The 12,607-nt window shown below is 43.3% G+C and overlaps 2 protein-coding genes and 1 long non-coding RNA gene across 9 annotated transcripts in view; 2 read left to right on the top strand and 1 right to left on the bottom strand.

Moving 5' to 3' along the window:
- The first annotated feature begins 968 nt into the window (after window positions 1–968).
- On the top strand, window positions 969–2,292 carry LOC129853337 (uncharacterized). Its single transcript, XR_008759115.1, has 3 exons — window positions 969–1,063; window positions 1,973–2,074; window positions 2,204–2,292. It is a non-coding gene; the product is annotated as an uncharacterized LOC129853337 (long non-coding RNA).
- A 159-nt stretch (window positions 2,293–2,451) lies between these two features.
- Window positions 2,452–7,786, top strand: LOC129853336 (uncharacterized). The gene is made up of 5 exons (XM_055919265.1): window positions 2,452–2,626; window positions 2,739–2,775; window positions 3,020–7,107; window positions 7,313–7,391; window positions 7,622–7,786. The coding sequence occupies exons 3-5, from the start codon at window positions 3,574–3,576 to the stop codon at window positions 7,783–7,785; spliced, it is 3,777 nt and encodes a 1,258-aa protein (XP_055775240.1). The 5' UTR covers window positions 2,452–2,626; window positions 2,739–2,775; window positions 3,020–3,573; the 3' UTR covers window position 7,786.
- A 1,602-nt stretch (window positions 7,787–9,388) lies between these two features.
- LOC129853333 (E1A-binding protein p400-like) overlaps window positions 9,389–12,607 on the bottom strand; it is a 35,267-nt gene continuing 32,048 nt past the window's right edge. For all 7 annotated transcript variants that reach the window (XM_055919258.1, XM_055919262.1, XM_055919260.1 and 4 more), the window contains one exon: window positions 9,389–10,841. In XM_055919258.1, the coding sequence (XP_055775233.1) occupies window positions 10,545–10,841 (297 nt within the window). In that variant the 3' untranslated portion in view covers window positions 9,389–10,544. The remainder of the gene's footprint in view (window positions 10,842–12,607) is intronic.

Below are 12,607 nucleotides of genomic sequence, written 5' to 3'. Positions count from 1 at the left end.
CATCACAGACAACTTTAGCTAATTAGCAAACTTTCAACTACTTACTACTTTTTAGCTACTTTGTAACTACTTAGCATGTTAGCTAACCCTTCCCCTAACTCTAACCTTAACCCTTTAACCTAACTCCTAAACTTAACTCTAACCTTAACCCTAACCCCTAACCCTAACCCCTAGCCTAACTAACTTTAGCCAGGTAATTTGTTTTTGATGGAAGAGGGAGGTGCATGGGAGAGATGGTAAAAAAGCAATGATAGACGCTGCCGTCGTTTTTCTGAAAAAAAGTGCCTAATAAACCCAACCCAACCCGCTGACACCATAATGCCCCCTTGCGGTGCATCAAATAATAGCATCGCTCTTACAGCTATTCTGTTCCTTTGAACAAAGAGTGTTACCCCTTTACTATTAATGTGTATTGCTCTGTGGGGGAGTAATCTGTTTATGACTGATAGTAGCACGTAACACAGGGATGAGGAGAAAACAATCATTTGGATCCTACACAACACATTGTGTAGGGTGCCGTCTTTCGGATGGGACGTTAAACGGGTGTCCTGACTCTCTGAGGTCATTAAAGATCCCATGGCAGTTATCGTAAAGAGTAGGGGTGTTAACCCCGGTGTCCTGGCTAAATTCCCAATCTGGCCCTCAAACCATCATGGTCACTTAATAATCCCCAGTTTACAATTGGCACATTCATCCCCCTCCTCTCCCCTGTAACTATTCCCCAGGTCGTTGCTGCAAATGAGAACGTGTTCTCAGTCAACTTACCTGGTAAAATAACGGTAAAAAAAAAATAATAATAATAATAATTTGTTGTTGTACCCAAATAATTCCGCAAGAGGGCGACATATATTAATTTCTTAAAACCCTCTAACCTCTACTGCGCTCCTCCAAAAAAAAACTATAGTGACGTCATAGACGCCTTCTGTCCATGACGTAGCCGACCAACTAAAAGTCGGCGTCTGCAAAAATGCTCTTTTATCATAACTCAACTTGAAAGTAGCCAAACCAAGACAGTCAATGACATGCTTTTCGAGATATAAAATTAGCTATGGTGAAAGAAAAGGTAAGTGAAATATTGGGGAAGGTAGAACATATTTTACAGTAAGTTTAAAGTTGTTATCACCAATTTGGTATGATAGGCCTTTGGCAATCCAAGCTTTTGGGTTCGTACTCAAGGCTAATTGGTTTAGGCCTGGCTATAGCCTAGGGATACAGTCCAATAATATCTCCCTTCTCCTGAAGTGTACACTCTCGTTCGCTTCTTCCTACAAATCTAAAATCATTGGATTGGTGGAGGCATGGGCTAGAGAGGAATATGCTACCAAATAGCACCTTATTCCCTAATGTAGGCCTACTTTTAAGTAGTGTACTATAAGGAATAGATCAATCAACTGGCTCACTGTTTCGGTTGGGTACCGAAATAAATCCACAAGAGGGCGACACGAAATTAGACTAGGTTTATTTCTGTTTTGACCTGTCGCAGTGCTTAGTGAAAAGATTTCAATGTGGACCTAGCTGTATCGAAAACGGTTGACGGGGAAATTGTGTAATCTGATTTGTTCAATATATTCCCCCCCCAATATTAATGAGAGAATGGGAATGTGCAATTAGCCCCTGATGTCGTAAAGGTCTAACATTCCTTGACGTGGTATGTAGTTCTTAATTAGTCAGTGGCTGCAATAGTGTCCTCAGTAAACTCAACATGAGTGAAAACAACACAGACAAGAACAAGTTTTTCGAGATACAAAATACTGTATGCTATTATGGATGAAGAAAAGGTAGGTTAAATGACACAAAATATTTGGGAATGTAAATAAGGAAAACGTCATTTAAGATAACACAGGCTATTGCAAAACAAATGTATAATTCTCTCTAAGTCAATCACCAGTTTAGCTCTGATATGGCTGTAGCTCTATGATGTCCTTTGCAAGAATCTAATCTGACATTGACATGAAATTCCTATGTCCTTCAGGTAGTACAGAGAGATGATGATGTTCCCCAGAGGGAGGGGAGGAAGGTTGTTGAGGAAGAACCAGTGGCCCAGCTCAAGAAGGAGCCCAAGAAGACAGGAAAGGTAAAATGGCAGGAGTGACAGGGCAACTACTAGACTAGTAACACTCAATTGTCACAATAGCTGCATTGACCTGATGTAACATGTCTATTATTTGTGATCTGGAATCTATTCTATTATATTCTATCCAAGGCGAAGAGGAAAAGTAGTGCCAAGAAGTCAGGGGAGAAGGGCACCGATACAGATGCAGGTCATAGATTTTCCCTCTGTAGTATGTTGGTTCTCTAAACCTGCATATCATAGATAAAGGCCATGTTAGAAACTGGAGTCAAACTGGAGTCAGTAAGAAATGTTGCATGGATAGTTTTATTCAATAGTCCTATTGTAGCAATTTTATCGAAGGATTGTATTAAGAGAAAAGCGTCTGACTTATCCTGAATTCTCCTATACGGTAAAAACATATTTAGGATTGAGGAATAAACACCTGGACAGAGGATCTGTTATTGAGCTCTTGGAGAAGAATGCTCTTAAGGCTGCATTCGGCCCAGGCAACAAAGATGAGATGGAGGACTGCTACCCAATCCTCATCTCATTCATGCGCAATCTTACTGATGAGTATGTTACGCCCATGTTTTGATCTAGCCTCACATATTTTACGTCTAAACTCTTGTGCAGAAGGAAATAAAAAGTAACTTAAACTAAAACACATTTATTTTTTATTTTTTAGGCAGTGGCAAGTGATCTACAAAGGATTTAAAAAACCTGTAAGTTTCTCCATCAGCCTTTGACCTTTGATTTGGGAATGTTCTGTTGAATCAAGAGAGAGGAATTAACCATAGTTCTATTCTGCTATTACATTCATTAATCTGTCATACTTCATCCAACTTTAAATTCAGTCCCAGATAAGAAAAACGATGTTGATAAAATGCATTCTGTTCAATGTAGAATACTTTACATCAGAGTTTCATTGCCAACCCTACTGTGCTCTGTTTTGTTTGTGCAATGCAGATGACAAAGGAACAGCTTGCAAAATTGTGCAAGACCATTGTCAACTTCATTGCACAGACCACCCTGCAGATCCTGCTGCCGGCCCTTGCCCGCATTCTAGGGGTGACAGGCTTTTATGACAACGCTGACTCACTCAAGAGGGGCAACAGTGCAAGATCCTTCACTGCCTTTGAGCAGAAAAGACTGGAGCTCATCCAGGAAGTTAAATATTTGGCGAAGGAGATGTGTAACTGTGGCGGCAGGGCTCTCCGACCAAGGTCTAGCACACCCTCTTCCAAGAGGTACTGTATGTTCCCCATAATGTGTGTGTGTGTGCAGTTAATCCTAACCCTCAAACTGATGAACAATCATTTCTCCATTTATACATTTTCCGGCTTTCTAGCAGGTGTGTTTTGCAATATCTAATGCATATAAATTACATTTAGAATACTCAATTATAGTGCTTGTTAGATTTGTTAGCAGTAAGAGATCGATATGCCAACTTCAGACAGCAATTTACATGCTTTGCTTGTTCATTTTAAAGTTCCCAGACCTCACTGAAAGTCCACCTGGGAATGCCAGAGGACAGTATCATCAGCAGTGTCCAGGAGCAACTCTCTGACCATGAGATTTTGGCCTCTTGCCCACCTGAGCTGACCGTTGGTCTTATCAAGGAGGTGCTTGAACAGCTCAACTTGGCCCTCTCTTTGACCATCAGTAGAACCATTTCAGGGCGGTCGTCCCCCATTGCCTCTGGTACTCAGGCCGCTGAACAGATGATTAACATGGTCCAGAAGTTTTTCTATGATCACACTGCTCCAGAGGACCAGTTAGATGTTGATTCCTACATTCCATCTGCAACAGAAGAGGTGATCACTGTTATTGCAGACATGGTGGATGAATTGACAGGAGAAGATGCAGACTCGGTTAAGCTGCTTCAAGAAGTGGCTGTGAAAGTTAAAATGTTGGCATCTGGCAGTGACCTTGCAGTGGAGCACCTGGACGATGAAGACTCTTCTTTCCCAAAGGAGCTGAACTCGTGTATATCTTGCAAGGCATTGGTGAAAAACCTTGACATTCTGTCAAGTGACAAGTTCAAGACCAAAGCCTCAAAGGCTGTGAGCGAGATTCTAGTGAGATGGTTCCCCAGGGGAACCTCTGGTTTGGTTCAACATTCCCATTCATTTACTGCCACTCCCAGCTTGATGAATGTGTCTGACCCTGACACGATCCATCATTCCGTGGCCACTGTGCTCATACATACCAATATGGATTCGGAGGCGCCAAATATAATTGATAGCTTTGTTGAAGATGTCAAAGGCATTGTGAAGCAAGCTGAATTAGATAAGCCAACAAGCACCCAGAGAGATCCGCAAGTGGGACACTGTATGCCAAAGCGAAAACCATTTCACACGTCTCGTAGACTCTACGACAGGCTCCAGGCAAAGATAAAAGAATTATTTCACAGAACGGGTGGAGCTGCATTCCAAAGGGAAGAACTTCTGGAGCACACTGTCTCCAGTGTTCTGCCTGGTTCAATCCTGAACTCATCTTCAGCAAGTAGGAGTGAATCACCCATAGCAGAATGCAGTTCATCTGCTGTCCCTAGTCAACATGATTCATCTGGCTCTGGAGAAGAGAAACCATTTGAAACCAGAGCAGATTGTACTCATGGTCAGAACTCTCCTCTATTCAGTAAGAGTGAGGCCATACTGCAAGAGGTCAACTCAACTGGACGTGGGGCTCTCCGCAAATGCCAGAGTGAGAACTCCCAACCTTTACTGGTTCTCTGTGATCCAAACCTGGAGCCCTGCACCAAAGAGGTCTTATCTCAGATTGTGACTGTGTATAGGTCCGAGATGGCAGATTTGGAATCAATGTCCAGTGTTGTAGAGAGTTCCTCTTACAACTCCTTTGAAGTCTGTGACTTTTTGGATGGTATCATGTCTTACCTAGAAGACATGCCTGTGTCCAGTTCCTCATCATTGGAGGGAGTAAGTGTTACTCCAGCCTCAGTCATTGAGCAGCTTTCGAGTGAAGTGTTTCAGAAGAAGGCAACCAACAAAGTCAGAAAAATACTGACCAAATCTGTCAATCTCTTCCCCAGCGAAGTCGGTTCAAGCCAGACAGATTCTCAGATGTCGCCAGCATTATCCACCATTTCCTCGAAGCATACAGATTCAGTTGCTTTTGAAATTGTTGGATCAATTGCAAATGATATGAAGAGCATTTTCCTGCTCACAGAGTCTCCTACTACTCTATGGCAGGCAGACTCTATGCTTCAACTGAGTGATGAGAAATCCTCAGAAGCCACTAAGGCTGCAGCTGTAAGCCCGCAGACTGGTGTGGAAGTATCTGAGAAGAAAATCTGGATAACTGCAAAGACTATTTACCACAATGTGAAGGCAAAGATGAGGAATTATTTCTCATTGCAAAGACAAGCCAAAGCAACGAAGGCTCAAGCCAAAAAGACCCTCAGCCATATTCTGGTTTCCATTCAGAAAGAACTTTCGAAATCTGACCAAATGGTGGCTGCAGGACAGCTTTCACAAATAGATAAAGTGGTTGGAACTATGCTGGAGAACATTGAGAAGATAAGCAGCAAATGTGGCGAGGAATTGGTCTATCAAGAATCACTGCGGTCTTCCTCCTCGTTGTCATTCTCAACTGCCAAATCACAGAAGACAGAGTGGGAATTTGCACTCCCTGGCACTCCCATTCCTTCTGAGTTACCCGAGAGTACTGCTCAGCCCATTGTAAGATGCTCAGTCATTGACATGAGTGAATCTACTAAGCTAAAAACATTGGTGTGTGATGCCAGAACAAGCATGTTTGCCATAGCAGATACCATCATGAAGAAGGTATATCCAGAGGCAGAAGGGCAGGTTACATCTCACTCTGATCTAACAGATGCAATAGCTAGACTGGAGGAGCTCATATCTCAGGGTAGGATTGGTGCTCTCTCCCGTGATCTCAGTCACCAAGTCAACCGCATCATTTCTGATAGCAACTTGACCCCTCTTGTACTGACAGTGGCGGCTGGAAAGAGCGCATCTGATACCGTCCTTTCGAAGCTGAAGAGGAATGACAAGGTGGGGAAGCCCACAACTTACGAGCTGGTTCAGCTGTTTGTAGAGGAGTCTGTTAAGTGCCTCCTGCTTCCTAGTTTTGTGCCCTATTTAACTTCAATGAGTTTGGCTCAGGGACCAAAGGTGTTGGCTAGAGTGTCTGAAGATAGAATTTCATGCTCTTCTTCTTCATCAGTATTTAGTGACACAGTCAGTCTCTTTACCAAAGTTATGGTAAACCAGGTCATGGACTCTGTGGTTTCTGATGCACAAAGTAGAGGATCCTCTCCAACTGAATCTCTCCAAACATCTGAAACCACTATATCTGATGTAGGCAATCTATTGAGTGGCATGTCCTCCCCTCGGCTGTCTCCTGGCGTCATTATGGCAACAAGCGAGACCTCCAATGCAGCACAAATCTTTAAGGCCAACATTGATGGAGAGGAGGTGGATACCACCAGTCATTCTGGTGTAGCTCAAAACATTGTCAGGGACAATATGTCAACCAGCCCATACATGGTCAAAGATGTCCCACTTCCAACCCCATCCTCTGATAACTTGGGCAGTGATGATGACTTCACCGGCCTCATCAGCATGTTAGTGGTGAGAATTCTAATTAACATCCAAAACTCAACAGAAGATTACCCAGTTGATGTCACACGCAAGTCACAAGACCTGATCCCCAAAGTTATGGATGTCTTCTGTGCATGGTCAGGCTGTTCTGAGACACAAGCCTATCCAGAGAACCTGAGGATTCATAAAGTCTACAGAGCCGTCTACAAAAATCTGTTGGAGGAGTTTGGCTCGGAGAAAATCCTCCAACAGGCCATGTCGACTCAGGACTCTTCATTTGATAGGATTCTTGTCAAGTCTTTGAGTGAAGCGCTTCTCCACAGATGTAATGAGGCATTGAGGGCAGCCTCAAGAACATCAGTCAAAACCACCGGGCCTAAGGCTCTTCCGCTGGCTGAGGATGTGAGGGCTAGCAGCGGGAAATTATCTTTCCTACAAAGGCTGGTCAGGCTGACAAGCAACTTAAAGGTACAGCAAACATATTTAAATGAACAGTTGTGGGAGATAATGTGAGTAAACAATGCTATTCAGTGTAAAAAATATAAAACATTCCATTCATTCCAAAACCAATCATAAATGTTGTTGTGCTGGTGTGGTAGGCGTGATTGTTATCATCATGAGGTTGTTCAGCTGTGACATTTTTTTTAACATGTTTTTCTATTTAAATACTTAGCTATTCAAGAAGGGGAACAAGAAGGATTCCCACCGCTCTGAATCAGAACAAGTACAGACCACTGCTGAAGATGGCATGCGTAAGTTCACACAACAGGACATTGTTTGAGATATTGTTGTACAAAGAAATGCCATTTCAAAATAACCTTACAAAGGTTATATACGCAGTCAGTAGTCATCTCTTATGTAAAAGTAATTATATTCTCCTCAAGCTGTTGGTTCTCATTTATCAGTGTCAGTTATGTTGAGTTGTAACATACATGACATAATTTCTAAATTAAAGTGCATGTCAACTCTCTCTCTTCTGTAGTGCCCAGCATAGTGCCACATGCTGCCATGTCTGCACTGCCAAAGGATCTCCCCGCCAGCTCCCAACAGGAGACGCCTCACAAACGTCCACTTCTTGTCAGGATGTTTTCTGCCATCTCCAAAGGCCTGTTCAAGCCCTTCAAACAGTCCTTAAAGACCAAGTAACTTAAGACAATTTATTAAACGTCATTCATTGCATTAAATTGGTCTTTGTCTTCTTATGTGCTCCCGTTAACAAACCAGATTACAATACTGGTCTTTTAAATGTTAGCAGTGATAGCAACATTAACTATAGTGGTGTTTATAGCCCTTCTACACAAAGTCTGACTCTTCTGACACTGTGTGACATGCCCTCTGATCCAGTGATCAGGATCTTCTGAGTGGCTTTAGGCCTGAATCTCTGCCCTCCTGCCCAAATAAATGTTTTCTCTTCTGACATATCTGCCACTGTCAGCAGCCAGCAGGGGAAACAGACAGCGCTGTTGAGAGCTTTCTTTTATCCCTCATGACTAAAACACCGAGAAAGGCTTTTATCTATTGCAGCATATTCCACCTTTTGATTTAACCTATTATACAGTAGTAGTACCCATTATTTCCCAACGGTTATGTCACAGGAAGGGTGTTAAAAAAAGTAAACTTACAATGCAACCCAGAAAGTATTCAGACCCCTTGACTTTTTCCACATTGTTACGTTACAGCCTTATTCTAAAATTGATACAATTAGTTTTTCTCCTCATTAATCTACACAAAACACCATGACAAAGCAAAAAGTTTAGAACATTTTAGCAAATTTATTAAGAATAAAAAGAGAAATAACTTTGCTATGGGACTCGAAATTGAGCTCAGCTGCATCCTGTTTCCATTGATCATCTTTGAGATGTTTCTACAACTTGTTTGGAGTCCAACTGTGGTAAATTCAATTGATTGGACATGATTCCCCAAGGTCCCCAAGAACACAGTGGCCTCTATTCTTAAGGAACAAGTTTGGAACCACCAAGACTTCCTGGGAAAGATGAACGGAGCAAAGTACAGAGATCCTTGATGAAAATCTTCTCCAGAGGTTCACCTTCCAACAGGACAACGACCCTAAGCACACAACCAAGACAATACAGGAGTTGATTCGGTACAAGTCTCTGAATGTCCATGAATGGCCCAGCCAGAGCCTGGACTTGAACCCGATCGAACATCTCTGGAGACCTGAAAATAGCTGTGCAGCGACGCTCCCCATCCAATCTGACAGAACTTGAGAGGATCTGCAGAGAAAAGTGGGAGAAACTCCCCAAATACAGGTGTACCAAGCTTGTAGCATCATACCCAAGAAGACTCGAGGCTGTAATCGCTGCCAAAGGTGCTTCAACAAAGTACTGAGTAAAGGGTCTGAATATTTGTAAATGTGATATCAGCATTTTATTTTTGTACATTTAAAAAATCTACAAACCTGTTTTTGCTTTCTTATTATGGGTTATTATCTGTAGATTGAGGGGGGGAAACTATTTAATCAATTTTAGAATAAGGCTGTAACGTAACAATGTGGAAAAAGTCAAGGGGTCTGAATACTTTCCGAATGCACTGTATGTAATGAAAATATTAGCTGGTTGCCACTATAGATAGCTAGGTTATCCAGTGCAGTGGTAATACTGCCTGCCTTGGGAGATAACGTAGGATGCGTGCTTACCCGGGTGCCAGAGACACAATCACAAGCTTTCTTCAGACTACATAGCTCAAACTTACAACAAAGATATTATCATTACTTAGGTCAGACCAGATATTGTGTATAAAAACAAAACACTTTATTACAATTAAGCTGAAAAAATCCAATGAAAACACAACTACTTTACAAGTACAAATGTTTTCCTTTTTCATTGTTATTTACATTTTTTTTTCTTCAACATCAATAAAAAAAACGGCATATTTATGAGAAAACACAAGATACTAAAGTACATGTTTACAGTGTATTTGTTACATAAACATAATCGACTGAAGGAACATGCATTATTATCCATTAAATATCTGAAGGTTACAAAAAAAACTACATGTTACATTCAGATGATTTCATGTGTGTTTTCAGTGGTCGTTATAACTGTGATACAATCACGATTGGGGCAGTTTTGGACCTGGCAAGCTCCCTCTTATACAATTTAAGGAGCTAACTTTTAGGGACACTTCTGTCAATGTTAAATTGATACATTGAACAAGGTTATGTGTTTCTATAGGTAGAAATGCATTCACTAACGACTCATGGCTTTAATGTCTGTGAATAACTTTCACAGGACTGAAGTCCTCCCACCTTTATCATTCTGGTAGGCAATGCACCTGTACTACTGAGATGTAGTCTCATTCATATGCATTACTTTATCAAGATACCTTTTTTTAACGAGAAGGGTGTTTTCTATATCTACCAACTATGAAATTAGACATCATAAACGGTAAGCATGAGAATAATATCAAGGCGGACAGGGACAATGTATGAATACACAAAACATTATTCAAATGGACATTCCCCAAATGAGCTATGCACCAGCCCATTGCCACAGGATATCTATGGAGTAACATTAACATATTCATCAATTTTAAAAAGGCATGAATATTATTTTTCTGCTTTTCTGATCTTATATTAGATGTTGGTCCAGGGGGGAGGTTTCCTCCAGGGGAGACCTACTGAAACAGTCGAAGGAAACAGCCGACAGTTACAGAACTGTGTTGAAGATACATGACACTCTTAAAAGACATGTAATTCCTTTACATGGAGCAGTTCCTTAAACCAGGTTAGATTCAACACAGCCACCTCAGACTGGACTCCACCACTCCTTCATAACGCTGGATCTCTTCATAACACTGCTCCTCAGTCACTGAGTGCATTTACATTGATGAGATGTCCTGCTTAGCCTAGCTGAGAGGGAAGCTCTAACTAGTCCTGTGGGCACCTAGCTGCTGCCCCCGCTGGGCTTGGCCTGGGTCTTGCCCCTCATGGCCCCTCCGCGAGCCTGGCCCTTAGCTGGCTGCTGCTGTACTGGGGACTCTGCTGCAGTGGAAACTGGGGCCTGTTGGGCCAGGCTGTGAGGGGGGGTCTGTATCTGAGGCGAGGCAGCTGCAGTCACCACCTGCTGCTGGAGGAGCTTCTGCTGAACCACCTGGGCTGTGGCTGTGCCTGCTGGAATCATCTGGACCTGGGGCTGGGCTGAGGATGTAGTCTGGGTCAGGGCCACCGTCTGGGGCTGGATCTGTTGGGAGACAGGAAGAGGGTCACATTAAATCAGACAGAAGACGACATGTTATAAAGTGTAAGTTGATCGCTCGTGGTTGTAATCTTTATTTGTACAAGCATAAGATTCAACAACTGAGACAAACCGAAGAAGTTCCACAGACATGTGACTAACAGAAGCTGAATAATGTGTCCCTGAACAAAAGGGGAGGGGGGGTAACAGTCAGCATCTGGTGTGGCCACCAGCTGCATTAAGTACTCCAGTGCATCTCCTCCTCATGGACTGCACCAGACTTCCCAGTTCTTCCTGTGAGATGTTACCCCACTCTTCCACCAAGGCACCTGCAAGATTCCAGACATTTCTGGGAGGGGGGGGCCCTAGCCCTCACCATCCGATCCAACAGATCCCAGACGTGCTCAATGGGATTGAGATCCGGGCTCTTCGCTGGCCATGGCAGCACACTGACATTTCTGTCTTGTAGGAAATCAGCCATTATGCTCGTTCTGTGCATGGTGGCATTGTCATGCTGAAGGGTCATGTCAGGATGACCCTGCAGGAAGGGTACCACATGAGGGAGGAGGATGTCTTCCCTGTAACGCACAGCGTTGAGATTGCCTGCAATGACAACAAGCTCAGTTGGATGATGCTGTGACACATCGCCCCAGACCATGACGGACCCTCCACCTCCAAATCGATCCCGCTCCAGAGTACAGGCCTCTGAAACGCTCATTCTTTCGACGATAAACGCAAATCCGACCATCACCTCTGGTGAGACAAAACCGCGACTTGTCAGTGAAGAACACTTTTTGCCAGTCCTGTCTAGTCCAGCGAAGGTGGGTTTGTGCCCATAGGCGACGTTGTTGCCGGTGATGTAAGGCAGGCCCTCACCAGACAACAGGCCTACAAGCCCCCAGTCCAGCCTCTTATTCAGTCTGAGCACTGATGGAGGGATTGTGCGTTCCTGGTGTAACTCGGAAGTTGTTGTTGCCATCCTGTACCTGTCCCGCAGGTGTGATGTTTGCATGTACCAATCCTGTGCAGGTGTTGTTACACGTGGTCTGCCACTGCGAAGACGATCAGCTGTCCATCTTGTCTCCCTGTAGCGCTGTCTTAGGCGTCTCACAGTACGGACATTGCAATTTATTGCCCTGGCCACATCTGCAGTCCTCATGCCTCCTTGCAGCATACCTAAGGCACGTTCACGCAGATGAGCAGGGACCCTGGGCATCTTTCTTTTGGTGATTATCAGAGTCAGTAGAAAGGCCTCTTTGGTGTTCTAAGTTTTCATATTGTGACCTGAATTGCTTGCCGTCTGTAGCTGTTTGTGTCTTAACGACCGTTCCACAGGTGCATGTTCATTAATTGTTTATGGTTCATTGAACAAGCATGGGAAACAGTGTTTAAACCCTTTACAATGAAGATGTGAGAGGTTATTTGAATTTTTACAAATTATCTTTGAAAGACAGGGTCCTGAAAAAGGGACGTCTCTTTTTTTGCTGAGTTTGTATGTTTGTTTTCTTGCATGTATATATTATTTATTTTTTCCTCCCAATTTCGTGGTATCCAAATTGGTAGTTACAGTCTTGTCCCATCGCTGCAACTCTCGTATGGACTTGAGAGAGGCAAAGATCGAGAGCCATGTGTCCCCCACACGACTTGCCAAGCTGCACTGCTTCTTGACACACTGCTCGCTTAACCCGGAAGCCAGCCGCACCAATGTGTCGAAGGAAACACCGTACAAGGAGTCGCTAGAGTGCGATGGGACAAGGACATCCCAGACGGCC

This window comes from Salvelinus fontinalis, chromosome 4 (genome assembly GCF_029448725.1).
Source record: "Salvelinus fontinalis isolate EN_2023a chromosome 4, ASM2944872v1, whole genome shotgun sequence".
Lineage (NCBI taxonomy): Eukaryota > Metazoa > Chordata > Actinopteri > Salmoniformes > Salmonidae > Salvelinus > Salvelinus fontinalis.
The sequence above is the reverse complement of the archived record's forward strand: the minus strand, read 5'-3'. Positions and strand labels throughout refer to the sequence as shown.